At 52.4% G+C, this 27763-nt stretch overlaps 1 protein-coding gene across 7 annotated transcripts in view; it reads left to right on the top strand.

Moving 5' to 3' along the window:
• Cacna2d2 (calcium voltage-gated channel auxiliary subunit alpha2delta 2) overlaps window positions 1-27763 on the top strand; it is a 135008-nt gene that overhangs the window by 81673 nt on the left and 25572 nt on the right. For all 7 annotated transcript variants that reach the window (XM_087186106.1, XM_087186105.1, XM_087186104.1 and 4 more), the window contains exon 4: window positions 21370-21429. In XM_087186106.1, the coding sequence (XP_087042232.1) occupies window positions 21370-21429 (60 nt within the window). The remainder of the gene's footprint in view (window positions 1-21369; window positions 21430-27763) is intronic.

Raw genomic sequence — 27763 nt, 5'->3', positions numbered from 1 at the left:
CCCTCCTGTGGAGGCCTAAGCTTGGCCCTACCTCTAGACAACTTCAGTGTAGGCTCCCTCTTCCATAGTGACCCCTGGCCTAGGAGATGGGATTGGATCACCACTGGCCATATTCTTGTCACCTCCTCCATACCTCCACAGGATGAAAACCTCACTTGAAAGCTTCCAGGCCCAGCCCCCAAAGCTCTCCCCCAAACTCAAACTCATCTAACAGGTTGCTCCTCCCCCACCCTCAGAGCAAAGGTCAGGCCCCCCTCCCTGCCTCCAAATGCTCAAGGACTCAGGACTCCAGCAAGACCCAGCTAAGAGAGAGGAAGAGGGCACCACCCCTCCCCCTCATTCTCCCTCACCAGCCTACAACAGCAGCTATGGACACACCCAGGAGGCCCCAGAAAAGGCTCTAGGATGGAAGCGTCAACCCTGGAAGCCTGTACCTAGAGGCCCCACACTTGCTCTCCAGGCTGCCCTTGATGCCTCTCCTGAGATTCCTCGCATGTGCCCTGTTTCACAGACCCTGCAGCCACTCCAAGCTGGCCTTGAGAGTTCTCAGAGACACGTCTCTACTGAGGTGGATGGGGCTGTGGTAGGATTTGGGAGTGGGTGAAATTAGAATTGCCTGGGAGGAATGGCAGTCAGGCCACACAAGGGACTTAGTGGAGTGGGGACAGTATAGGACCGAGAAGGTAGAAAAAGAAGTGGGGACCTTGAATGCCAGACATAGGGTTTGGCACTAAAAGCCCTAGCAACCTCTCAAGTAAGGCAAAGGTGTTACTGGTTCATTTTTCAGACACTTTGGGTACCTCTGCTGGTACATGTGTCCTGGGCTGCCCACTGCCAGGTAGTACCTACCTCCTCTATAGGTACTCTGTGGCTCTGAGAATGACAGGGTGGGTTGATTGTAGGAGAAAAGCCTGTGTATCCCCCACTGGATGGGGGATGAAGGCCCCTCTGGCCAATAGGACCAAGTATGGTCCTGCCTCTCCCAGCACTACCATCCCTCCTGGCTGCTCTTCTGTGGGCCAATGAATTCCCAAACCTGCTAAAGGCAGGGATGGGGGGGCTCTTCCTCCCTCTGCAGCACATCTTGGCCCTTCCTGCACCTCATCATGCCAGCCTCTACTCACCCATTCATTCCCTAAGTACACACTAAATATCTACTGTGTGGTGGACCCTGTGCTTATTGCTGTGGACTCCACAATGACAGAGACAGACCTGGTCCTGTTGGGAAGCAGAGTACATCAGTAATGTAAGACTGTGTCATGGTGTGTCAGAAGGGTTTCAGAGGACAAAGACAGCAGATGAAAAGAGGGTGTCAGCACTCCTGTCCCATATCCCCGAGTGCAAACCTAGCAGGGGTGAAGGCAGTGAGGAGGAGGAGCTTCCTGAGGATCTATGAGGTCTCCTCCCTCCCTACTGCCCAACCCTGCTCCTGCCAGAAGCCCAAGTGACCAGCAGCCAACAAGCTCTGCAGGAATCTGTCCCATGCCCAGCAGGACATACCAAGGGATGCCTGTGAGCAAGTGGTAAGAAGTGCAGGGTGGGCACAGAAGGCTGCCTGGATCTCCCTGGGTTCCCCAGCTGTAGGCTACCCTGAGCAACTACTAGTGTCAGCAAAAGAAATTCTAAGTGGCCTTCAGAGTTCATGGGAGGCTGTCGTGTGGCTGGGACATGTAGAAGTAGAGTCAGACATGGTGCTGGCTAGATATGCACGGGCTCTTACCAGGCTTCTATGGCCAGCCCCAATGTTTCTCCTGCCTTCCTGTGAATCTCTGTTCACATTCCGCATTCCTCTGGCCCTGCCTCCTGTCTCTTCTTTCCTCTTTCCAATTCCTTTTGTCCTCCAAGACTGTTTCAATAGCATTTCCAACTGGCAAGCTCCGAAAGGTAAGCCATGCCCTAAGCCCCCCATAGGCCCAGCCTTCACCCAAGGAAGGACAGAGAGGACTCAGGCCCCAAATGAGCTCAAGAAAACCTGGAGCAGAGTGGGAAGCCTTGTAAACCAGCCTGGCCTCTCCCCCTTGTAACCATGGCTGTGATGGCTAGGCAGAACAGGGAGACTAACCTGGAAGAGGCCCAGACAGAAGGGCTGGAGCTGGACATTGGGCAGTGAGAAGCAGGGAACAATTGCCTGGGGAGAGGGAGAACACCATTCTGAGTAGAAGGAATGGTATATGCAAAAGCATGGAACTGTGAGAGTGTATCATAATAATTCAACATTTACTGAGCCCATTTTATGCATGAGACTGTCTGTATAGCCATGGTCCTTAACATTCACTCATTCTGTCACCAAATAACTACCAAGTGTTGGGCACAGGGGCTGCCAGGATGGAATAAACAACATTGTCCCTGCCTCTGAGAGTGTGCAGCCCATTGGGAAATTGCAGGACAAAGTAGTGAAGTTTTTGAAAAGGAAATAGGCACTATAAGACTCTAAAAGAGGGACATGATGGATTCATATAGGCCCTGCAGGATCCCTAAGGGGGGTTATGATGGAAGAAATAAGAGCGCTGTGAAAACCTCAAGGAGGAGTCTGGCCAGAACTGGGGCTTGTTTTTCACAGTTTTTCTTTCATTTATCAGTATTTGATACCTGATCTTCAGTGGTCCTCATAACTAGAGGGCCCTTGGCAACCCAAGTCTGTGTCCTTCCGTATTCAGACAGTGAGTCTGCAGCCCTGGAGCTTGAGTCTCCAGAATTCCTGTTTCAGGAGTATAATGTATTTGTAAGGCTCATCCATAGCCAAACTATACCCTGGACTCACACAGAACTCAGGCCTTTCTGCACACTGCCTCCTACAAACCAGAGGTAGAATCTCAGGCCCAGAAGGCTCCTTTCTGGGCAGAGCCAGCCTGGCTGGACTCCCTCAGAGCTAAGCCTGTGTCCTTCTCAGGGCAGCAGGAACAACTGGGGCCCTTGTGCATTTGGTTGGTCCTCTGTCCCACCAGAATGGCAACATAATTCCTAGCTTGTCCACCACCCCGCTGGTTGTGAAAATGAAGAGTGTCAGCTCCCTGATCTATGTTCTTCAGGAGGCCTTTCTGTGGGGGGGATTGTGCACAGCAGCAGGGCCAATGGCTGCCTTTCCCCCCTCTTTGGTGACCCTGAAGCCATCCGTCGCTTAAAATCTCTTCATTTCTAAATAAAATGATTTGTTAATTTGAGTGAGTGATGGCCACTCGTCCGAGCCTCTTTGCAGGCCCAGGAACAGCTTGTGGGCTCCCGGAGCCCCGTGCCGCAGGCCTGGCGCAGACTTGGAGGGGTTGTTTTCGATTTAAATGTGAATTGAATGAGGAGAAAAATGTTTCTCTTGGCAATTCCATAGGAACTCACTCTTCTGACAGATGTTGGAGTTTATTATCCCATTGGGCCGGCGTTTTGTCGAGCAGAATTGCTAATTATTTCAGAGGCCCAGCCATAGCTGAGGAAGGAAGGGAGGTGGCAGGCACAGCTTACGGTGGCATTTGTGGATGAGTGAGTGCTGGGACAAGAGGCCCAGGCTGCCGCCCCTTCAGGACTCCCAAAATCTGCATGCTTTTTGGAGCTGGGGCCGTCCCGCCCCTTGGTTTCTGTGTGGTGCAATACTCAGAGGCAGCAAGGTCTGTTCTTGTCAGCACTGTTTTGACCTCATGGGAGGACTCCGGGAAGTCATGTTTGGGGTGTTGAATTGCTTGTGTGTTTGATGGACCCATGCGTGGAGGATGGGGAGACTCCAGAGAGAACCCAGTGTGTTTTTCCATGTGCAAGGCCAATGTCAACTGTTAAGGACCTCACCTGGGCATGCTTTTGTGGCTGGGTGTCTTTGTAACCATAGACTCTGTGCAGGTCTACAGGTGTTCTGGATGAACATCTGCAGTGTTCACAAGTCACAGGGCACCCAGTGTGGCTCTGATGAGATGTCCATAGCTGCACTGCATGGGCCTTCAAGGTATGCTTCTATCTCATTTACGTCACCCACTGGAAGGTGAAGGAGGCATTGGCAGAGAGATAGAGGGGGAACTGGACTTCAGTGGGATGCACCCAGGCACAGGGGGTGGGGGGCTGGGGCTCAGGTTCCCAGGGCTCCAAGATGAATCAGCTGAGGAGTTGGCTTCATGGTGGAGATGTGGACCTGGCAGGGGAGCCTCTCCACCGACCCAGGCATCTTCTTGACTCCATATAGCACATATCTGACTCCAGGTAATTGTCTTTAACCAAAGGAGAGCAAGAGTGTGGCAGTTCCTCACCCCCAGCAGTATCCTCTGAGAGCCAACCATCCCCTCCTCTGCCCCTGTCTTCTCCCCCACCTCACCAACCTGAGCCTTCAGACAAGGAACTGGATGCCCTGACTGCCCCATCCTGCCAGCTCCCATTTCAGCCCTGTCCCCTCCCTCTCTCATCCCTCATAACCCCTCATCCCCAGCTTCAGGCCAACTGAAACTTAGCTTTCTAGGTTTAACACAAAAGCTACAGCAGCAGCTGGGCAGGATTTTATAACCCTAATTAACACCAGATTCCCTGGGGTCCCAGCTCTAGAATTCTGATGCAGGCTGAGACCAGCTGAGCACAAAGCGAGGAGGGTCCATCCTGGTGCTAGGTGAAAGATGTTTAGTCTCTCCCTGCCCCATGACCAGGGCCCTGGCAGCCACCCTAATATGGGGCACTGGGAAATGGGGAGCCACCTCCAAACTGAGATTGTGCCCAGGATCTCTATTGACCACGTGTCCCTGAGAACCAGGCCCTCTCTCCTCTGGATAAAACTCCACCTTGACATGCTTCCATTAAATAGGGCATGTTCAGAAGAGAAAATTGCTACTATTTTCCCCTTTTACTTCACTGTCATCAAAATTTGATCCCATATCGCATCCTTATTTCAAAGAATGAGCTAAAAGAACTAAAATAAAAATCCCCACTCCTCAAGGCAGCAGCTGCATCAAGCTTCCCAATCCCCCCACCCCTACATTTGTCCCACCCCCCAAAAAAGAAAGAGAGACAAAGAAAAGAAAACTTGACCATTGAGGGAGGGCCTCTGCTGGCCTGGCTGAAGCTGTTTAGCAGCCATGGCTTAGGGATGCACGTGAGGAAGGCTGGGTGCTTTACTGAAGCAGGAGTTTTGATATGGTCAGGGCCGGAGATTTAGCTCAGTGGTTCCACCACCTGCCTCAAAAGCACAAGGACCCGAGTTTGATCCCCAGTACCAAAAAAAAAAAAAAAAAAAAAAAAGTCCCTTGATCTGGTGAAATATGGTAAAGAATGGTGTGATTGGAGCCAGGGATTTAGCTCAGTGTCAGTGGTTCCACCACCTGCCTCACAAGTGCAAGGTCCCGAGTTTGATCCCCGGTACCAAAAAAATAAATAAATAAAAAGAATGGGGTAATTGGGCAGGTTAATTTGGGTCTAAATGGAGTAATTCGTTATCTCAATAAGAAGCTCTTGTTTTCTAGGGAGACAGCTGCACCTGCCGTATCCTGGCCTGCCTGTCACTGGGTGGTGGCTTGGAGGCAGGTCCCACAGTCAGTCTAGCTCACCTGAGTAATCCTCCCTGGCAAACTGGTGGGGGAAGAGTACGATTTACTTGGGTTTACTCCCTAATTTATTTGGCAATATATTGAATAGCTTTTTACATCAAAAATGAGTAATAGGGTTAGGGCAGAGGGCCAGGCTCTTGGTCTGGAGACTACATCAGAGCCTCTTTGAAGCCAAAAAAAAAAGGGAGAACCAAGGTTTTGTGTTACCACCAGAGGAAACAAGTCATAATTTAGATCAGCTGCCCATAGAAACATAGCCCAGCTTCCTATAGAATGGTACCTTGGGGCACTTTCAGAGTAGTGCACCTCCACCCCACCTCCCTTTGCTAAGAGAAGGGTCTGGGAGCTGGCATCAGGGCTCTAGTGTGACCCTGGGAACAGGTCCCTCCACTCCAGAACTCGAAGACCCATCTGTTTCTCCCTGGGGCTGCAGGCAGAGGCTGCAGGCAGTGCCAGGATCTCTGGTCACACAGGTGCAGCTTCCACGTTTGGAAGTGCTGCAGGCCAGGCATAGCAGTAGAACAGACAGGTTTGGGTCCTGGCTCCTTTTGCCACCTTTGTGGACTCAGAATACTCACTACATTGTCCTGAGCTTCCTTCTGGAACTGACCAGTTGTACCCACCCTATCCTTGTTGTGATCACACGTGGACAGATGGGTTCCCAGAGTCACCTGGCTAGGGCTAGTACACAAGATTTCCTTGGTCCAAGTGGTGTCCAGCCTGGGCTGAGGTGAGGGAGGGAAGCATGGAGACAAGTGGAAGCCCCTCTCCTGCACTGTGAACTCGGAGAGGCTAGAGCCAGAGCTGACTCATCGTGTGTCTCCAGCACCCAGCATAGGCCGCAGATATATTAGTTCAAAAAAGAAAGAGGGCCCATGGGGTCACCTTTTCATTTTTTTCCACATTGTAGCATTAGTTGCAGTAACACAAAACAGTGATTGCAGGCTGGAATGAAGGGTGGAAAGGAGATGAAGAAAAGGACAAACTGAGGGCATACTGGAAGAGGGGACCCTTGGGCAGGAACCAGGCAGATCATAGCCAGGAAGATCCATTTGGCCAAGTCTGAGGGTGCAAGTGGTGGGGCCTATGGATCCAGGAGCTGCCTCACTCACCAGCCCCAGCAAAAAGCAGCACTGCCCCACCTGCGCCCTAGGAGTACACTTTGGGACATGAAGATAGTGGTTTGGCCAAAGATGTGGATCCAGTCATCATGTGCCCAAGTACATATTGACGTGCATGCTTGTGCACATGCATGCGTGTGCCCCCATTCTCACATTTACATGTTCACATGCATGCACATGTCCCTGTGGGTCTGTACACATGAACATGTATACACATGTACACACATACTTCCTCCTTCTCTGTCCCCCAGATTGCAAAATCAGGTGGAGGGGACTTCCAGACTTTTGACTCCCCCTGCTTACACACCTCCCTTAGTAGATGGCTGAGGGGCACCAGTCATAGGAGTTCCACTTACCCCTTTTCTAGTGGAAGTGACCTTGGGAACAGAGGAGCAACATAGCTTTTCAGATGCCAGGGAGGTTCTAACTCTAGAGTAGAGATGGGCCAGCAAGCCTGGCCTAGGCAGAGCATTAGGGTAGGAATCAGGTGGCCTAAAGGCCTAGAATACTTTTTGTGGACTAAGGCTGTGCTGACACAGACCACCCAGCTCTGTGGGAAAGGGAGCCAGACCCGAGGGGCAAGTTCTGTACTCAGCCTTAATGCTCACCCCTCACTCTAGAGGAGTCCTACATTTTGCTGAGCCTTGGTTTTTCCACCTGTGAAACAGGATGAGGATGGCTCTTGGAAGAACTTTAGTAAGTCCTTGTTGGGTATCCTGGGCCTACCCAGCCAGCTTAGAACTCAGCCTGGTCCATTCGGGGGTAGACTTGGCTTTCTCCTTTGGGAAGCCCCTAGGTCCACACTCTCCTGTGCCAGGAAACTAACTCAGTTCTTCTTCATAAGATCTACCACTGCCTCTATATTTCTTGCACTTCAGTGTTACCCTGTGTTTTCTCATTAAAGTTGCCAGGCTCCCTGGGTGGATGGTGCTGTTTACCCATTTTTTACAGGGAGGAAGACTGAGGCCAAGAAAATGAAGTCTCTCAATTAGGACAGATCTCAGTCCAGTGTGGTCCCTTCACTGGAAGGATCTTTCCCACACAAAGTTCAATCCAAAAGGTTGGGAAGATGATGTCCCTTTGCTGGGAGATGGCATGGTACAGAACTGACTCCCAGTCCCTCATCCCAGAGGAGAGAAACTGCAACCTGGAGGTAGAGATGGCACAGGTCCCCTAAAAAGACAGGCATGTGCCACACAGCTGCCACTCCTCCCTCTTCAGCTTGTGCCGTAGCTCTGTGGCCGTTGCTAGGCATCCGTAAGGCCCAGATGGGCCCTGCCTGTCGTGAAGCAGCCACGCAGTGTGGGGTAGGCACGAGGCCCAGGCAGGAGCAAGGCCACCTCCGCCTGCCCTCCCTCCTCTCACTTGGCAGCAGCGTGCAGAAGCCATTAGTGCCTGGCAGTCCGTGTCCCACGGCTCTGACAAACACCTTAAATGTTGTCGCCATGGCTCCAGCTGTCCCGCCGGCCGCCTTTACTCCTCATAATAACCAAGTGTCGAGGCTGATTGCAGCAGCGGGATGCAGCCTGTATTCAGAGCAGCTTTTACACTGGGCGTTTCCACCTGGCAGCCAGGCTGTACCCACCCTGCCCTCCACCTCCAGCTTTTGTCTGCCTGTCACCACTGCCTGGGCCCTAGCATCACCCCCAGGTCAGTTAGTCCCCCTTTGTGTCCAGGATAGTCCCTGCTGTCACCAGACCTGGTGGACAGCAATGGGGTTGGTCTCAGGCATCCACACCCAGCACAGAGACAGCTCTGCTAAAGAGATTGGGCTCCACTTCCCATTTGTCTGGGCAACCTCTGCAGAGTCCCAACTCCTTCCAGCCTTATCTCATGGCTTTGTGGTTTAGAGAAGTCAAAGTCTTTTTTTTTTTTGGTACCTGGGCTTGAACTCACGACCTTGCACTTGAGAAGCAGGTGGCGGAACCACTGAGCTAAATCCCCGGCCCATCAAACTCAAATTCTGGTGTGGTTGAAGCTGGATTCTAGTCTGACATTCGATCACTGTGTAGTCTTAGGCAAGTGACTCGCCCTCTCTGAGCCAGTGTCAGTGGAATGAGAATAATGATTGGAGGGCCAGGGATTTAGCTCAGTGGTGCTGCCACTGGCTTCTCAAGCGCAAGGTCCTGAGTTCGATCCCTGGTACTGAAAAAAGCAGAAAACAAAAATAATGATTGGACTTCATGAGGCTTAGAAGAAACATTGTGTGAAGCAAGGGATGAATAATGAAATGATGATGTCTGAAACAGTCTTGGCCATGCTGGTTGGCACAAATACCTTTACATAATCTTAGGAGGTTGGACTCTTAGAAGCCCCATTTTAAAGATGAAGTCATCAAGATTCAGAGAGTAGCATCAGCCATCCATGTCACACACATGGCTCCTGGCTCTGCCCCATGTCACATTCTAGTTGCTGATCTCTCATCCCAGCCCCAGATTTTGCCGAAACAAAGGAAGTGAACTAAGCCCACCCTCTCCAAGGCCTCTTCCAGAGTAGATAGGCGCTGCACCCCACCCTGGCCTTGAAGCCTTCCTTTCTGAGGGGCCTAGGTACAAGCAAAGTATCTGGGACCAATTTGGGTTGATTATGAGATCTCTGGTCACTGAACTATTTGTTTACAAGTTTCCTAACTCTCTGACAGTGTTGGAGTGTGATGGACATAGAAGGACGAAGAGTGAGTGGTCACTGGTTGTTCTTCAGACTTTTCTCAGGTGAGGGTTAGGGCAGGGACAGTAATGGTGGTAATCACCAGGAGACATGAGGCACTAGCAGAGATGGCTAAGGGGGGTGTAGTGGTGGCAACAATGAAGATAATGGTTCCAGTAAAGGTGGTGATGAAGGTAATGTTGGTTGTGGAGTCTGTGGTAAGGGAGATGGTGACACTGATGATGGAGATGATGACCATGATAATAAGGATGAAGTCATTGATGGTGATGGTGATGAGAGTAACACTGACAATGATGACAAAAGTGATGTTGGCAGTGTTGACAGAGGTAATATCAACAGTGAACGTGGAAATGATGTTGACATTAGATAAGGGGGAAGGACAGTGATGACAGGCTGATGGAGAGAGTAACATTCTAGTGGTAGCAGGGGGTAATGTTGGTGGCAGTGGGAGTGATCAGGCTCCCTATGAGTGTACTTCTTGGGGCAGTCCACTAAGTAGTCCTGACCCACATGTGGGTTGTGGCCTCGCTTAAGGCAGGATGCAATGGGGCTTACTTGGTTCTCTTTTTCTTTTAACCTCTAGTGAGCACAGCCTTCTGGGTAATGAGATGCAAATTGACAGAAAAGACAGTGAGCCAGCCTGAGGCCGGTGGGGCAGCTTTTAGAGTCAGACTGATTGCCTCCATGCCAATTTGCATGACATTAGCTGTGCATGTCTTCTCCATTGGGCTTGTGCATTTCATCAGAGGTCACCCAAATGGTTGCATCCTATAAGAGGCAACAACCTGTGATCCCAGACCAGAGTCAGGATCACCCCAACCCTGACCTGAACTGGGCTCCAAGATGTGTTCCAAGAAGTCTGGGCATGTGGAGAAGTGCAGTGAATTGAGGGGGTTCATGATCAGCTAAGGTCAGGAACGGGCCATTGGTCAGGCTCCATGAGGGAAAGCCAAGGAGGTCTTGATCCTCACCATATTTCCACCTGAGTGTGATAGAAAGGCCTCAGGCAGGACAAAAACCTGGCCCTGGCCTAGGATGCCTTACGATAGGTCCAGGCTCTGTCTCTAACTGGCACTGTGACCTGGGAAATCCCTCTAGGCCTTGGTTCCCCCATTTGCAGTGAAGCCCGCAGGCCCCTGACCTCATGGTCTCCACATTGAAGGTGATGATTACAGGTCCTGCCTGTGGCATGCCCAACAAGACTGGCCCAGGTCCAGTTCTCCATGCCCAAGGTCATACACTGCAGCCCTCTGAGCAGCCCAGTCTGTTACTGCCACCATCACTCAAGGCTATGCCCAGAGTCATTCCTGGAATGTGACCCAGGAAGGCCTAGTCAGTGTAGGACCCAGGTCATTTTCCAAACCCAAGCCCTCTTGGCCACCCTGCCAGTCCCTCCCATCTCTGTGCATGGTGCTGAAAGTTTTGACCCACCCTGCCCTGGATCTCTGCTGCCAAGGTGGGTTGTGGCCCCTCTCCTGCTGCACTTGCTCTCCGACCCAATGAAACCCATGAATCCACATCCCTTCCTAAGAACAGACAACAATATGGCTGAGGTTCCTCTCTGCCTTCCACCCGCTCCCTGGCCAGCGCCCCTCAGGCACATCCCAGTGCCCACCCCACCCCGCCTCCCTCTTCACTGTCCCACTCCTTCTCCTGAGGTTGGGCCTAATCAGAGCTAATCAGAAAATTATGAGCTACCTGATTACTGATTAGATTCCTAATGTTAATAGAGTCAAGAAGGGCCTGCTCAGGCTGTGTTTTAGGGAAAAGTATAAAAATAACATCATGGGAAGGGAGCATGGCAGCCGGGCAGGGGCTCAGACTGTGGTTGGGATGGGGTCTCAGATTCAGCTTTCTAATGGGAATTTATTTCATAGCAAAGGGGCTTCCTGGCACTCCAAGCAGCTCTTGCTGCAAGTTAGCAAGCAGTTAAGAACAGTGGACTGAATTCTAATGGGAAGAAATTAGGTGGGATATAGAGAACTTACTGATGGTCTACCACATAGCAGCAAGGCCACATGTGTTCTGCTTAGTGACCTGCTTGTGCCCAACACAGGCCAGGCACACAAGTCCTTGTTAAGCATTTGTTGACATGAAGGAACCCCTCCCACAGGAACTGCCACCCTCCTCTGTCCTGTCGCTAAGCCATGGTAAAGCACAGGGATATCTGAGAAGGTATCTTAGAGGAGGATGTTGGGGCATGTCTGGAGAATGCGTTGCTCTTGGGCCAGGGCAGTAGATACCTGGTTCCTGGGGACTCAACTGGCTTCCCTGGCCAGATGAGGTACACATGTTCACCACCCCCACCTTTTCATTCCAGCAGAGCCCATTTCATCACCAACTTGGCAGCAGTTGGACAGGGTTGGTTGGTGACATTGTCACAAGGCCAGAGTGGGGTTGGGGTCTTGAAGAGTAGATGTCAGCAGTTCAGACTTTAAAGGCAGTCCCATGGGCTGGGGATTTAGCTCAGTGGTTCCAGCGCCTGCCTCGAAACTCAAGGACCTGAGTTCGATCCCCGATACCAAAAAAAAAAAAAGGCAGTCCCATGGGCCCCACTGCCTTGGTACCAGTGACACCTATGTGTAGACTCTGCCTTACCCTATCCACTCCTTTCCTTAACCATCTTATATCCCTGTTCTCTGTCATCACCACTGCTTCTGGCCTGATCTCAGTCCCAGGGAGCCCACAGCCTCCAAGCCAGCAGACTCCTGATGACACCTCCTGATCCACCCCTGCCCCATTCCCATGATGGGAACCTGGGGCCACTTAGCACTTCTGTGCTGAGCTGACCTGTGTCCAGCTCTGGGGCTACATAGATCCATGAATCAAGTCCCTGCCATGAGGTACAACATCTGGGATTGAGTCAGATGCACCTGCAGTGGAGGAACCCCACAGGGGATTCTGGAACCCAGCCTGGCAGGCACCAGGCTTCCTAAAGGGGGTTGCTGAGCACAAATTGCAAAGGATGATGAGGAGCAGGAGAAGTGAAGGAAGAGGAAGAGCAGTCCAGGCTCAGGGCCCAGCACAGACAAGGGTACAGAGCCTGAGCATGGCAGGCAGACCAGAGTTACAGGTTAGCCTGGAAGGATAGTGATGAGGTTGACAGGGCCCTATAAGGATGTCAACCAGAAGAAGGTGTAGTCAGGACACCCAGCAATCATCAGCAAAGCACAGGAACCAGGGTGGGGGCACAGGGTCCTGTGGAGGCCTGGGGAGATGAACTCATACCAGACAGGTTGGGTGTGTGGATCTAAGGTTAGACTGGGGTGCACTGGAGAGGTCTGTTGAGGAAAGGGAGAAAGTGTCATGGGAACAGCGGGCTTCAGAGGGGAGATGTCTGAGAAGTGATGGTCCAGCATGAGTAGGGTTGGATGAGTACACTCCAGTAGGCCCTGATCCTTACTGGGCAGAACTAGGCTGGGTGCTGGGGGCCACTGGACACCAGCTTCTCCCAGAAAAAGTGGTGCTGAGGAGAGGGACAGCCTATTAGCACAAGCTTCAGAAGAAATCAGGTCAAGCCAAGGTCAGCAGGCCCAAGTAGATTGGGGTGGAGTAGAGGAAGCAGTCAAGGGACTGCTTGGGGTGCAGCAAGAGAAGGGGAAACCCAAGTCCTGGTGTTATATCTGCAAAGAGAATCTACATCCTGCCCTCTATACATGCCTGCTCTCTGCCTGTTTGTCCACAGCCCTGTGGATGAGGGGGAGGCAGGGTTCTGGTTCCCATTATACAAGCAAGAAATCAAAGCCCAGAGAACCAAAGGCAGTGTCCACCAAATTACTCATGGGGTCAGTAGTGGAGCCTCAGGAACCCAAGCCTCTCAGCTCTGTGGCAGGGAAGGGAATATTGTCACACATTAGCACATACACCATGCCCACACATGTGGCTTGATGAGTAGACAGGAGGCAGTTATGTGCTCTGAGGTGTACTCAGATAATCCTTGTCACCCTGATACCTTCAACCAGTGCTATCTGTGTGTCTTTTCAAAGAAGGAGAGAAACTGATGGATTATCCTGGGTCCTAATTCAAAGGGAAGGAAATTGCTAAAACTAGCAAAGTTGTGAGAAATTCCACCTGATTCACCTGCAGAGATGCATGGATTTCATGCTGGGGTTTGAGCAGGAGTACTGAGCTAGGTTGGTACCCCCGGATTGAGCTGGAGAACTTTAGGTCAACCCCTACAGTCTTGTGCACACATGGCGCAGCTTCTGCTTGGGGCTCCTTAGGGCGAGGTGTCTCTACACAGCTGGGCGCAGTCACAAGCCCAAGCTTGGCACAGGGACACACACCTGTAATCCAAGTGTGTTAGGAGGGTAAAGTGGGAAGATTAAAAGTGTAAGTCAAGTGCAACCTGGGCAACTTAACAATTTAGCAAGATCCTGTCTCAAAAATTTTTAAAAGGGCTACAGATGTAGCTCAGTGTGAAGGCCCTGGATTCAATCCCCAGTACCACATACACGCATACACACACATGAACACGCGGCACACATACATTCAAAAAGCCACAGCTCAAATGCAGACCTGAGGATGATTGTTAGATGTATTTATTTCTCAGCAGTGCACCTAGGAGCAGCAATATGACCAGGCAGGCAGGGACATGCAACCCCCAGAATGTGGCTGCCCAGCTCCACACACCTTCCTGATGTGACCGGCTGCCAGAGTTGAACCCTCCCCAGGACAGACTTCCCTGAAGTCCTTGAAAAATGGTCTGTAAATGTAGGATGGCCCTGTGAATGCTGTGCCCAGTCACAGAGGCCCCTTTCCTCACCCCTCAGCCTGTTGGCTCCTGTCCTGTGACACACCCAACCCACTCTTTCTATATGGACCGAGGTCCCAGTACGAAGTTAAGCAATGAAGCAGTATAATCGATCCCCTCCTCTGTGTGTTCCCTTTGGCTTCTTTGCTTCCCTGAAAAGGAGTATCTGAGATCATGGCCTTCTCCTCAAAGTGCCCACCCATGGTGACATCCCAGTTCAGAGAATATGGGTTTTTGTAAGTGTTCTTCTTTGGCAAAATACAACATAGCATCTGTTCTTAGGGACCCAGGATCTTCTGGGAAACTTTCTGTTCTGAAATTGGCCCACACTGATTGTCAAGGTCTTGCCCTCCCCATCTCCATCACAGGCCACCCTTCACTTCTAATATTTTTCTTGGGAAATTAAAACACAGGCTGTCCCTTCTAGGCAGCACTGAGGGATGCAGGAATCGATAACAAAGCCCATGTTGCCCACAGGGAGGGAGCAAGCACAGGCCCAGGAGTGGAGAGGCAGTTGCCCCCCTGCAGAGGGAGATCACAATGCCAATGAGTTTTTCCTGTTACATGTATTCTGACCTTTTTTTTTTCTTTTTTTAAAGGAAAGAAATCTATTTTACTAATTTTTTTTTTCAACTCATGGAAGGCATACATGGCCGATGAGGGAAAAGGTCAAGGAGGGACCTAGCAAAGGACTTGTGTGAGGGCTTTACCTGTAGCACCCTCTGTGCCAGGGCTGTTTGGTATTTCCTTCATAGGACTTGGTGGCTGGAATTTTGGTCTAGATTTCAGTGTTTGTTTTACATTGCTCTGATGGTGGTTTCATCTTTGAGCTAGAAGCAAGATTAATACAGAAAGGATGCTGGTTAGGATGAGTCTCAAAAAGGAGACAAGTGTGTACCATACAGAGGCAGCAAGGGATGAAGGAAGAGACCTCAGGATGGGCAAAGCCAAGTGCCACCCTGCCCCTCAGGAAAGCAAAGCCTCCAATGTGTCCCCTTCACCTTCCATGCCTAAGTCTAGACCCTGGCCAGCCCATTTGCCCATCCTAGGTGGTTCTGTTTATGAGAACTCAGCAAAATGAGGGACTGGGACAGGACCTCCCCTCAGAAGGTCATAGTGAGTGAGGTTGTGCACATAAAGCTATGAGACATTGTGTGCTGCAGATGGTGGCTAAGAGAACCACTATAGGAACCATCAGCCACATAGCAGGCACATCCGTCCACACATGCACCATTTCCAGACCACAAGTTGTGCAGGAATGGACCAAGCTGGGATTCTGGGGCTCCTTGACTATGGAGCACCTATTGGTGCTATTGATGAACAGACACACCAGTGTCCACTCAAGGCTGAGGTGGCAGGAAGGAGAGACCCAGAGGGCCAGGACCCTGACCCTACCTGCACTTCTGCTCTATTGTCAGCCTGGGGCTCCTGCTCCCTCCTTGCTGAGCTACATCTTGCTTCGTTATTATGCAGATATTTTAATTATGCAGATATGTTTTTAGACAGTTTTAAATATGTATATTATTTACTCATTAGACCATAACAGCTCTGGAAATTGGAAATCTGTATTTAGTATCTATCAGTGCACAATATGGAGCTAATACAGGGCCCACAAGGAAGGGAGGGAGATAGCAGTGTGAGAGTACTGGGCACCCCCTCCTAGGGTGTGGACCCAGTGACCCCAAGATTGGGAGTAGGCTCAGGACAGCACCTGGGGTGCCAGTTACTGGTCCCCACTCGGGAAGGCAGAGGAACCACCATAGAGAGTGGGAGGGCAGCTGAGTCCAGTTGCCCAGGCCCCACCTGGCAGACCAGCCCCTTGCCTGGGATGGTCATCCAACACTGCTGGACTGCTGCACCAGGTAGGCCTCAGGAATGCTCCTTCCACCACTTTGTTGCCAGGGCCTGGGGCAGTGACACTAATGCTCCAAGCCTCCGCCTCAGGCATTTGCAGCCCTTCATCTGGCACTGGTTTATCTATACCAGGTGGTGAAGCCTCGGCCTAGGGTAGGTGTTGGGCTGTGTCTGGTGTTGCAGCCATCCTTGCAGCCCTCTGGCAGTGTTTTCAGGGCATCACATGGTACTAGCATTCTACTCTGGACTTGCTGCCCCAGCCTCCACATCAGAGCTCCCCCTCCATCACAGCTTCTGCCTGACTCAGCCCCCAGGACCCCAGATCTCCACATCCTGGGCCACAATTCCAAGACCTTTTATCCTAAGCCTCTGGTATCCTCTTGAAAGCAAGAGTAGCAATCACCAATAAGACCAAAAAGCTCTTACAGTCTTTCCCTCTGGGCTACACCACTGAACAAGTCCTGTTTGATAGGTAGTTGCTCGCTAGGCCTTCAGCCTCCAGCCCTAGGAGAGGGGGTTCTTCTTCTAGTAAGGTGCCTTTCCCCTCCCAGCATGCAGGGCCCTCACCCTTCAGGTTCTGGCCTCTGAGGTTCCTTATCTCACATCATTGTCTGCCTCAGCTTAATTTAGTGAGATTTAAAGATACCAGTGGAGGGGCCACTCTCCAGGAGAGTATTGTCCCCAGCCTAGTGCACTGCTAGTCCTCTTCTTTCTTGCCTTTTCTTGTAAGAGTGGTTCCCAGAGCTGAGGGAAATTGATTGTTAAGTGAAACTCTCTGATAATTTCCTGTGAAAGGCCTGCTGTTATCATTATGGACTTGGCTGTGAGCAGCCCTACTGAGCAATCCTACCGGGATTCCCTCCAATGCCATAATCATATTGGGATCAGCACAGGCCAGGTGAGGCACCCTTGGTGACTTTGTAGCAGCATCCTCCTCCTGACATCCCTCACTCCCCAGGATGTGGTGAGGAAAAGAGGCTCAAAGACATTAACCACATGCTTAGGGTTACATACCTGGCCAGAGAGAACCAGACTCAAGCCCAAGGCTCTACACAGGTCCAGAGAGGCCCTGACCTTGATAGAATAGACATCTGTTGAGCACCTGCTGTATAACAGGGGCCAGATGATTGTAAGCTTGACAGCCACCAGACAATGCCACCACCAAGCTCAAAGTTCAAGGGGAAGGCAGACTTGGCAGAGGTTTCCCTGAGTGGGGGCCTGGCAGGGTGGGGGTGAGCCAAGCTAGAAGATTCTGGGCAGGAGTGAACAGGGAGAGAGAAGCATGTGCAGGGTCCTGGGAACAGGAGGACCAGGGACTGCAGGTGGCTCTGCTCTCAGAGCCCAGGTCCTAAGCAGGTTCCTATAAGAGTATAAGAGTCCCAGAAGGGTCAGGGATTTAGCTCAGTGGCACCGCGCCTGCCTCGCAAGTGCAAGGTCCTGAGTTTGATTCCCAGTACCAAAAACAGAGTCCCAGAAGAACTGGCACTCAGGGTCAGGGCTAGGAACAGTAGGTACCCTGGAGACAGGACCGAGCCAGGACCCCAGCTTAGTCCCTACCTTGCTGGGTACCCTAGTAGGTCTTTTCTTGCCTCTGAGCCTCCTTCCTTCTCATTCTACCATCAGGAGGGCACAGGGGAAGTAGGAGGGAAGTGCTAGGAAGATGAACTAGGGCAGTGTAAGCATGGCCTCCTGGCCATCCCTGAACAGACCTGACCACTGTGGACTCTATGAGGGGAGGACCCCAAGACTCTGAGTGTCTCACTTGGGCCAGGCAGGTGCATCAAACCTTGAAGGTCATTGGCTGAGAAGAGGGGATGCCCAGGGACTGAACAAGGGCAAAAGGAAGCTTCCAGAGAAGGTGATACAGTTCAATAGGGCTGACCAGCAGAAAAAAATGGATATAAAAGAAAGGCCCAGAGTTCGGTAAGAGCCCATAAGAGAAATCCTAGTTGTCAGGACCCTAAGAACAGCTGCTGGGTTTGGCAAGAGGGATTGGCAAGAACCTGTCCACCCTCTGAGTGGGTGCAGTTGCTCTCTCCAGTTCACAGCAGGATCCTGAGGGCCACAGAGGTGAAGGTACTGCTTGAGGAAGAGGCTTTAAACCCAGGCCAGGCCCCAGGCTGTGGTCCCCTCTCTGAGCTCCTAGTGGGCAGTCCTAGGCCTCTCACCTTCAGGCCTAGTGGGACTTCATGCCACCTTGGCCTACTCACTCTACCCCATGCAGCTGCCTGGCCCTTCCTCATGCAGCACTAGACCTGCCTGTTAGCAGTCTGCACACGTCCAGTGCCCAGGGATGGACTGATTGATCTGTAACACCAAAAAAATAATAATGACTTGATCGTTACTGAGGATTAAAAGTAATCCTTTCGCTGTGGCTATTGCAACTCCGTTATTCACGAGTCAGCGGGCTGACCCAGGCCTTTGAGCCCATGGGACTCCAAAAGCTCAAAGAAGCTGGGGGTTGGGCCTTTCTTCTCTGGGGCTCCCTCACCTTGTCTGCTAAGTCACGGCACCAGAGGGGCCTGTAGCCCCATATTCTTGGGCCTGTGAGTCCCAGGTTCAGAGCTAAGTCCTGAAAAAGGCACTCCCCTGGCCAGGAGTGGATGGAGAGGTAGAGGGAATAATCCCTCAGGGCCACAGCCCAGTCTAGAGACTTCACATTAGTTTGACTCTGCAGACTCATCTACCCTGTGGCTTTTCTGTGGCAAGAGGCCTGATCTGGTTCCCATGCTCTGTCCCAGCTTCACATAATCACCTTTCAGAGCCAATTATGGGCCTCAGGCTCACTCTGAGGTAGCTGTAGGATCCCTGGGAAAGTAGTAGGCCTCTCAGTAAGGAAAGGAGGAACATAGTGATTGCCCAAAGGTCACACCTCGAGATGTACCCTTGGGGCTGCCTCCCTGGGCTTTAAATATCTTCCAGGCAAGTGCTGTCTTGACATCTGGTGCATACTAGCTGTTCAATTGGCATCAGTAACAAGTATTGGTAAATGTGTCTCACAGGCTGGTCTCCATGTCCTGGCTTCCACTCTCCCCTAGTGGGCAGCCATCGTGCGTTATTACACCCTCCACAGAAGGACACTGCAGCTCATGACTTGAGGACTACACCCAACCCTAGAGGTTAGGGCCCAGGGAAATATTTATAGTTTAGGCAAAGAGGAAGCCTCGGGATGTGGAAAAAGAAGGTCAGGAGTCAGGCACAGGTGGGCCCTTTAGGGCCTCAAGAAAATGTTGCCTTTTATGTGTAAAGCAGTAGAAGCTGCTGAAGGGCTTAGGGGCAGAGGACAGCTAGATGATCAGATCTCTTCTCTGAGATGAGGCTCAAGTGTTGCATGGAGAATAAGTGCAGGAGGACAAGAGAGAATGTGGGTTCCTGAGACAGAACAGAGCCTAGGGGTGAAGAGTAAGTGGTTTAGTGATGTCAGGGGTGGGAAGTGAAGCGGAGGTGCCAGGGTGGTTGGGCCCATTGCAAGAGGGGGTGGTGCAACTCAGTTGCACTGAGCCCCATCCTAGGGACCTCAGCAGGGGCCAGGACTAGGGACAAGACTTCACGGGGACCACATGGAGCAGAGGGTCCCTGAAGCCCCTGGAGTACAAGAGTGGGTTAAGGGGCAGTGTGAGTCCCACCCAAGCAGGCCCTGCATAAAGGGTGGGCAGCAAGCAGAGCCTCTACAGGAGAAGGCAGCAAAGGCCAGGGGAGGCCAGCATTGTGAAGTGAGGAGCTTTGACTCCAAGAGTCACTTTCTCACTCTCTCCCCGAGTCCCCAGCCACAGCTTTCCCAGCATTAGAGCTCTTGACCTGAAGAAGAGCGGGAACCAGGCCCAGCAGAAGCAGGGATGGCTCTGACAGCCCCTCTAACTCCCAGGGCTGACCTCTTACCCAGGAGAGTGATGGCCACAGCTCCACACAGGGTCCCTCCATGCCCTCACCAGGAGGAAAGGCTGGTCTCCCATGTCCCAGCTCCCACGTTCCCCTGGTGGGTAGCCATCATGCTTTAAAACACCCTCTATGGGCCGAGGATTTAGCTCAGTGATTTTGCTGCCTGCTGCGCAAGCACAAGGACCCGAGTTCGATCCCCAGTACCAAAAAAAAACACCCTCTACTCAGGTCCACAGGGCACATCAGGCCTGGACTGATGGATGGGGACATGGTGGCCTGAATACCAAGGGAACAGAGCCTTCTGAGTAGGGCTGGAGGCCTGTAGGCAGGACCATATTGCATCCATGGAATGGATGGGGCAGGCCTGAGGGACCAGAGCTGCCTCCCTCCCTGAACCTCATGGATCTTGGTCATGGCTGATCAAGGCAAAGGCAGTGGTGAGGGCCAGGCCCATGGGCCCAGCCTGGCCAGACTGTGTATGACAGAGTCCTGGGAAGGCCACTGGATGTTCTGTGACTGGGTAGGCTAATCTGAGGAAGGGCCATAATGACACCATGTCAGGCACGTGTGAACAATAAGTGGTGCCCATGTGTCTGGCTGGAGGAAGCTTGGCATGCAGTGGCAGAAGATGGCCAGCGGTACTGGTTGTCATTAGGATTGACAGGATATCACTGCACTGAGCTCTGCAGAGGCACAGACTCAGTTCCCTCTTCTGGAGCCCCAAGACATCCTGAGATACAGGATCCATGGGTGTGCCAGATTTATGTCTAGAGGGTGGCTGGGCCTGGGCACCTCCTCCACAAGCCTTCATGATGTGTCCTGTTCCCACAGCACAGAGCCTTTCACACATTGGTCACTGCTACTCCAATTATGTGTCACTTTCCCCCTCCTGATCGTATGTGAGAGGCAGGGCCAAGTCGGCCATATCTTCACACATCAGCATAGTCTAACAGCAAGCATACTCAGTGACAGGTGTCGCAGGGTCAGGCATATAGCTGTGTTCTCAGAGGCACTCTGCTCACAGGCATGGGCTTCATTGCCAGAGGGCACTGAAATGAGCACCAAAGGATAGGCCAGGCTTGGGTGGACAGAGAGCTTGGGAGCCCTCTGGGAGTAACTCAGGAACCCTAGAAAGGGATACTGGGCCTGGGTGGGCAGAGGTGGGCTCTGGGTACCCCCTGCTGGAAAGGAACATCAGCAAGTTACTATATAACCTGTGAGATCTCACATTGACTGGGGAAGGGACACTAGATTGTAGGGGATAGAGAGTGGCAGTGGGATTTGCCCAGGCCTGACTGCCGTCCTCTGGGCAGGAGACACTCCTGAGCTGAAGCCCAGGAGGAAGCCCCTCAGGCTGTCCTGTGCAGCCCACCCATCCTATGAGAAGCCAGCTGTGGTCAGGGTGTGCTCTCACAGTAAGCTGGATACTGTCAGGGCTGAGGAGTTTCTGGGGTCTGGTGGGGCAAGGAGAAGGGAGGCCTTGAGCCAGCCTGACCCCAGGGGGTGGTAAGAATGGAGAAGGCTTTGGGGGTGGCCACAGGACAAACAGCCCCCACCTTGGCCTCTGACCTCCATGTGCTCTGTCCCTCAGAGATTGGCTGATGCTGCAGAGACCTTCCAGAAAGCCCACCACTGGCAGGACAACATCAAGGTAAGGACCACAGCACCCTCCCTAGCACCTAGGACATGCCACCCTGGCAGGGGCAGAATGAGGAGGGGAGGCACTGCCCAGGCCCACTGGAAGGGGCCGTTGAGTAGATCCATAAGCCTTTGTCCTATGCTCAGCACATTCCCAGACTCCCCTTACTGCTGAGACAGTCAGTACATGCATTAGCACCAGTGTACTCCAGAGGAGTTGTGGGGTGACCTGTAGGTGGATAGCCTGCCCTAAAATGGCATTTCCAAACAAGATGCCCAGATTCTTGACAAGCCCCTGGGTCAAAGAAGCCTATTGACTTCAAGATGACTCATCCAAGATTTTAATGCAGTAGCCTGGAAGAGAGACTGGGAAACGGTGCTGTGTGTCTCCCCTGCCCTGTCCTGAACAGCAGCCTGTCCTACTAAGAGGCCTTCAGGCTGGGCCAGAGACTGGGCTGCTACAGTCACAAAAGCTTCTCCTTCTTCCATGAAGGCTCTGAAGGGGCTCAGACTCCTTAGAGCAGGGTACAAGGTGCTGGAAGCAGAGGGGGAGGCAAGGGTACCTCCTCAGCCAGTTCCTGGCTGAGGCTGGACACTCCTGACCCTTCCTGTTGGGCAGTGTCAGACTGAGGCAAGGCTGTTCCTGGACTTGGGGAAGCCTAGTGCCAAGGATGATAGAACCCTCAGGGACCATACTCCTTGGCAGAGCTCCTTGTGTCCAGGCCATGGCTCCTGGTGGTCTCCTTGCTAAACACAGGGAAGGAGAAGGCTGAATGGCCCCTGGAACCAGTAAGGAGTATGAGGGTGGACAACCCCTTGCCTCCCCCTGGTTCTGGACCAGGCACCTCAGCCCTAGGAGGCAGGTGGAGTTGGACTCCTATTTATCTGATGAGACATGCACAGAGTGCTTAGACCTACCTGAGGTTTCCTCTTGGTGGAAGATTCATAGCTGGATGTCTGGTGCCAGGAGGCTCCTGCCTATGATCCTCATCCCCTGTCCTCTCTCTCCATCCTTCCAGGTCACCCTGAGGCTGCCCTGCTTTGCCCACACCTGGTTTTCTTCCTTAACTGTGTGTTGGGTGCTGGGTTCACATGGGGTTGGGGACAATAGATGCTTTTTAAGATGAGCAAATGAATGAGTTAGTGACTCCCTAACCCAACCCCCCCCCCCCAGGAGCCAGAGGACTGACCCGTCTTTCCCTCTGCACTCCAGCACTACCACACATCACTGGGCCCTGTGACCTCTGGTTCTCACTTACTGTTCAGACCATATTGCCACCTCCAGATAACCCCTCCCTGGCAGCTCCACATGCAAGGCCCAGGCCTGAGCTATGCTCAAAAATCAGGACCTTGCCGTTCCTGCCTCCCTGTCTAGCCTCACTTCCTGGCCCCCTTCTCTTGTGTTCCTCTACACTGAACATCACTCCAAGCCTCTTCCTGCCCTTGAGCCTTTGCTCATGCTGATATCTCTCTCCCTCTCTCTCTCTCCCTCTCTCTCTCTCTCTCCCTCTCTCTCTTTTTCCATCCCTGCCTCTCCCCCTCTCCCTCTGCCTCTGCCACCCCTCTCCCTCTTCCCCTCTCTCCCCTCTGCCTCTCCTTGTCTCCCTCTCTGAAGCACCCTCCATTTCTCCTGGAGGCCCAGATCATCCCTTCTCTGTGAAGCTACTCTCTCTCCCCAGCCTATCAGCTCCTCTGTCCTCTGGCCATCCAAGACCTTCAGCTCCTGCTCAGTCCCCTTATTTCTTCTTGACCATTCTCCCACCACCACTGTTCCCTAGACGGGCACATGGAGCAGACACAAGCATCAGGGAGTAAGGGAATGAAAAAACCTGCTCACTACTTGACTTTCTCTCTCTACCAGTCCAGGCCCCAAACAGGGAGATGAAGATACTACATGTAGAAAACCCATGATTTCCTAGGGCTCTTCTGAAGCCCCTAGCCCCTGAATTATAGCCATTTCCTGAGGCAGGAACAGCTTATTCCAGTCCAGGATGGGCAGGAAGGAGGGCTGGGGCTCAGGGACTCCCAGGTGGTGCCAAGAGGTGCTACTCAAGAGCCTCACTCCTGCACACTGAGTCACAGTCCCCAAGGCTTCATTGTCTCCATGTGGCACAGGACTGGGTGGCATTTGTGCTGCCTGTCAGCTTAGATATGGTGTGTGAAAGGGGTCACACGCCAGGCATATGATGCCTAGTTGGTGATGTCTTGGTGCATCTCTGGCTATACCTGCCCTTGAGCCCTGATGCTTCTATCTTGAGATGAGACAGGAGTAGACTCTAGCTGCCCCATTGTCCCCAGCTGGACCAGAGGTACTGCAGCTATGGAGTGACCACAGACAGCACCAACACTGCAAACCGCGCGCGCGCGCGCGCACACACACACACACACACACACACACACAGCTGGTTGGCCTGACACTCCCCGCTCTCCCCACTCCAATCTATCAGTTTACCTGACTTTTTGTTCATCCTATTGCCTAAGATACTCAGAGCAGGGAGCAGTAGTCAATGCTCCCTACCAACTGCAGGGTCACTGTTGCTTCCAGGAAGCTCTGCTATGGCCATGTCAGCCAGGCTGCAAGGCATTAGTGCTGATGGGGTCCATTAGCTGCCAGCAGCCAGCGCTGCCTGGCTGCCAGGGAGGGAGAGCAGGCAGCAGAGCTGCCAGTGGGGGCCATCCCTGCCAGGGGGTGCAGGGATAGAGGCTGGGGAAAGGATGCTGTTTTGTCCCTTGCAGGCACACCACTCACCTCTGAGATCATGTCCTTCCTAGTGACCTTGAGATGACAGACAAGGAACCATGTTTCTCCCCACTCCCCAGACATGTGACATCTAGCCTGTACCACAATTCTAGCCTTAAACACAGGCCCTTCCCCAGACAGGCCTTCTCCAGAATGCTCTTACCCTTCTGTAAAAGGCAAAGCCCAGGACCCCATTTATAGTCCCATCCCTAGCATCAGCCCCCACTGCCTCCATTGTCCCCTTTGGTGCCTCTGTCACAGATAGTGCCCAGTGCAGTAACCCAGGCAGTGTCTCATCTGTTTGCCCCACTTGAGCTCCTCAAGATCAGGAGTAATCAGGCCTGATCCAGTACTGTCCACCACCTATCCATGTGCCCAGTCTGGTACCCTGTTAACAGAGTGAGCAGGAATGGTCTTCTTACCTGTTGGGGGGGGGTGGCACCCAGCAGTTCTGGGCACAGAAAGGGCCCTTGGCTCATGGGGCCAGACTAGAATTCATGGCACAATGAGTAGGGTGCACAACATACAGCAAGTATGCATTCATACCTCTGAGGTGTGAATTCACACTCCTCATGCATATTCAAATATGCATTCACACACACACACAGCCCCACTGACACCAGCCAGGACTTTAGAGATCCTGGCATCTGCAGGTCAGAGCTGGGATAAGATCGAGGGGACAACATCTGAGTGTAAAAGCTCCTCCCCCCATCCCTGATCCCAGGCATATCCTCACACCCTTGCCATGGTAGAGGCACATAACCTGTAGCCACAGTCTTAGACTATTGTGTGCTACAGAAACCATGACTCTGATTAGCAGGGAGCACCCTCACAGCCCTGCAGACAGACAGACCTATAACACTTAGGGTAGATGAAGATGGGCCACCTACTGGACAGTACTCAGTGCCAATTTTATACCACGCCAGCATTGTGTGCCACCTAAACTGCCCCCAGGGAGGAGCTGGGCTAGGTGTGGGTGGGGGAGAGAGGAGAAGCTATTGGTCCCAAGGCCTCAGTGCCAACACCAAGACCTACAATAGGAGACAAAACCATTCTCTAGGAGTCTTAATAGAGGAAATAGCCCTGCCCTGTGGAGTTTGAAGGGGGAATCTGAAGCTCTGCCTAGGGGATCTAGAAAGAGGGCTGTAAAGGCATGGGCAAGTGGAAGAGCCGGCTGGCCAGGACAGGTGGCCTCCCTGGCCTGAGGGTTTGACCCACCCATAGGGCCCACTGCCTGCTTCTCTGCCAAGCCAGCGACAGACGGCTCTCTCAGAAAACAGTCCTCTTGGCTGAGCTGAGCTGGCAGTGGGCCAAGCCAGGCAGGCTAAGTGTCCGCACTCGTGCAGGCAAGTGGCCAGCCTGGGCCTTACACAGGGGCTGGTAGGGAGTGGTTGTCGTGTCTGGCCAGCCTTGGCAGTCACTGTGCAAGTGCCAAATCTGGACAACAACTGTTACTCCCCCGCTCACCCTGAGCTCCCTTCCTCACCCTTTCCCTTGTGTCTCTTGGGCTTGGCTCCTGCTAAGGAGTACTTGGGTCATGTACTCAGGTGTGCACCCAGCCTGTCATGTATGTGAACAGGTCCATGTCGCAGGTCATGTGTATAGCTGGGGTGGGGTAATTCCTCCACTCTTGCCTAGTTTGAGAAAAGTAGCCCCTAAAATATCAGGGTGAGAGTTCAGTAGTGTAGACCTCAGGCTTTAAGGACACCCATTTTGCTCCATCCTGGGGTCTTTTCCACATTCAGCTCCTCCTGCAGGCTGTGGAGTTACATGAAAGTCCATCGTGGGTGGGCTGGATCCTGCCCCTTCATGAGGCTTCTCTGCAGTTCCCTGTCCTCTTCATGCCCTCACAGGAGACATCATCATCTTGATTTGTAAGTGGGAAATTGAGACTGGAGTAAGGTCACTGAGTCTGCACAATTAATCAGTTATCCTTGCCTTATTGGTGAGATGGGGTTGGTTCCCAGGAGTCTTCATGTGACCAGGCCTGGAGGCTGGGAGGCAGAGCCTCAGTTTTTACTCCCTGCTCAGAGCTCACAGGTATCTGGGTCAGAATTTCAACCCAGGACCCTTTGTCAAGCCCACTGTGCTGATTCACTACATAGTACTACCTTCTTGGTGTGTAACCAGGAAGCAAGACACTGATGTGGACATTTGGGCACTATGCAAGCCAAAGCAGGCACAGAGGCTCCCCAGAGACCCTCTACCCTAGCCTGCTGCCCTGTCCCGCCACACTCCCAACTCATACCACATTGCGCACAGCAATCACAGCTGTGTTTACAAAGTATTTTCTTTCATGACCTTGTCCACCACTGGCTACCGCTCCTCCCTGCCAAGGAAAAGGGATGGCCTGACCCTCCTCAAAGCAAGATGGGTGAAATGAGTCCTGCCCACATACACCAAGCCCAAGGTGGACGGGTGACATACAGATCCCTGAGCTTTGCCCGAAGTCTGCAGGAGGCTGAGAATCCTTTATAACATTTCTCCCCTGTGTCTCCAATGCCGCCAACACCTGATCTTTCACTCAAACTGTGAAACAGTAGGACAGACAGAAAAATGAAGCCACTGGAGCAGCTGGACAGGGGACCCAAGTGAGTTCCAAAGCATTCCAGGGATGACCCAGGCATGGGCAGGTCTCACCCAAGCCCAAGAGGGGAACCCAGGGATCCTGAGGGCCTGAGAGTGAGCAGCCTCCACCCATGCCCTTTCGTGTCCTTGCAAAAGCTTTGCCTAAAAAGTTGGTGCATAAAGCACCAGGCTGCAATCTGCAGTCCTCCCACCATGCCTGTCTGTTTTCATTACGAAGGGAAAGAGCATCAGAGCCATGTTTATAACCCCCTTTTAGATAACAAATCAAATTTTCTTTTCCCCTGTGAGTGTGTTGAATTGATATTTTTTCCTTCAGTTTAATGGGTTTGTGTGTTCAGGAATGATCTTCATCAACCGAAACTCCTTATTGTGTTTGATGTAGTGTCAGCTTTCATTATGTGCTTCATTCGGAACCTGCACAGGGAAAAGCTGAGCACCCCAGAACCTGAGCCCCTACTCCAGCCCCCTGTAGGTCTACCTGGTCCCAGTCTCCCTAGACAGATGGCTGGGTGGCATGAACAGGTGAGGTTGGAGAGGAGTTAGGAGGACAGGTCAGAGCCAGGGGACAAAGCCTTCCTCACTCTTCCCTGATGTCATCTCTGTGTTGGTGTCACAGGGCTGTTGTGAGGAAGTGACAGACATAGCAAGTGCTGCAGACTCTGGAAGCTCTTCTTTGGGAGGTTGTGGTTGTGCCCAAGCATGGTGCCAGGTATACACTGTTCTAGAATGCTTGGACCAAGGCTACATGTCTGCTCAGTAGCATGCACCTCCAAAGACTGGTGGGAGACAGACTAGGCTGTTCACCAGAACATTCCCCAGTACTGGCTCCCTCAGGCTATAGCACAGACCCAGGACTTGGACAGTCACCAAGGCCAAAACCTCCCCTGGAGGTATGAAGAGCCCAGGGAGTAGAAAGGGAATGGTCCTGCCCTAGGATCACACAGCTGGTGAGCCCCAGCCAGGCATTGGGCAGGGGTTGGCCAAGGTGACTTCCGCCCCTGTGGAGTAAGTGCTGGCT

The sequence above is a fragment of the Heterocephalus glaber genome, unplaced genomic scaffold, assembly GCF_053883595.1.
Source record: "Heterocephalus glaber isolate CG9 unplaced genomic scaffold, H.glaber_assembly_v1.0 deba00001504, whole genome shotgun sequence".
Lineage (NCBI taxonomy): Eukaryota > Metazoa > Chordata > Mammalia > Rodentia > Bathyergidae > Heterocephalus > Heterocephalus glaber.
The sequence above is the reverse complement of the archived record's forward strand: the minus strand, read 5'-3'. Positions and strand labels throughout refer to the sequence as shown.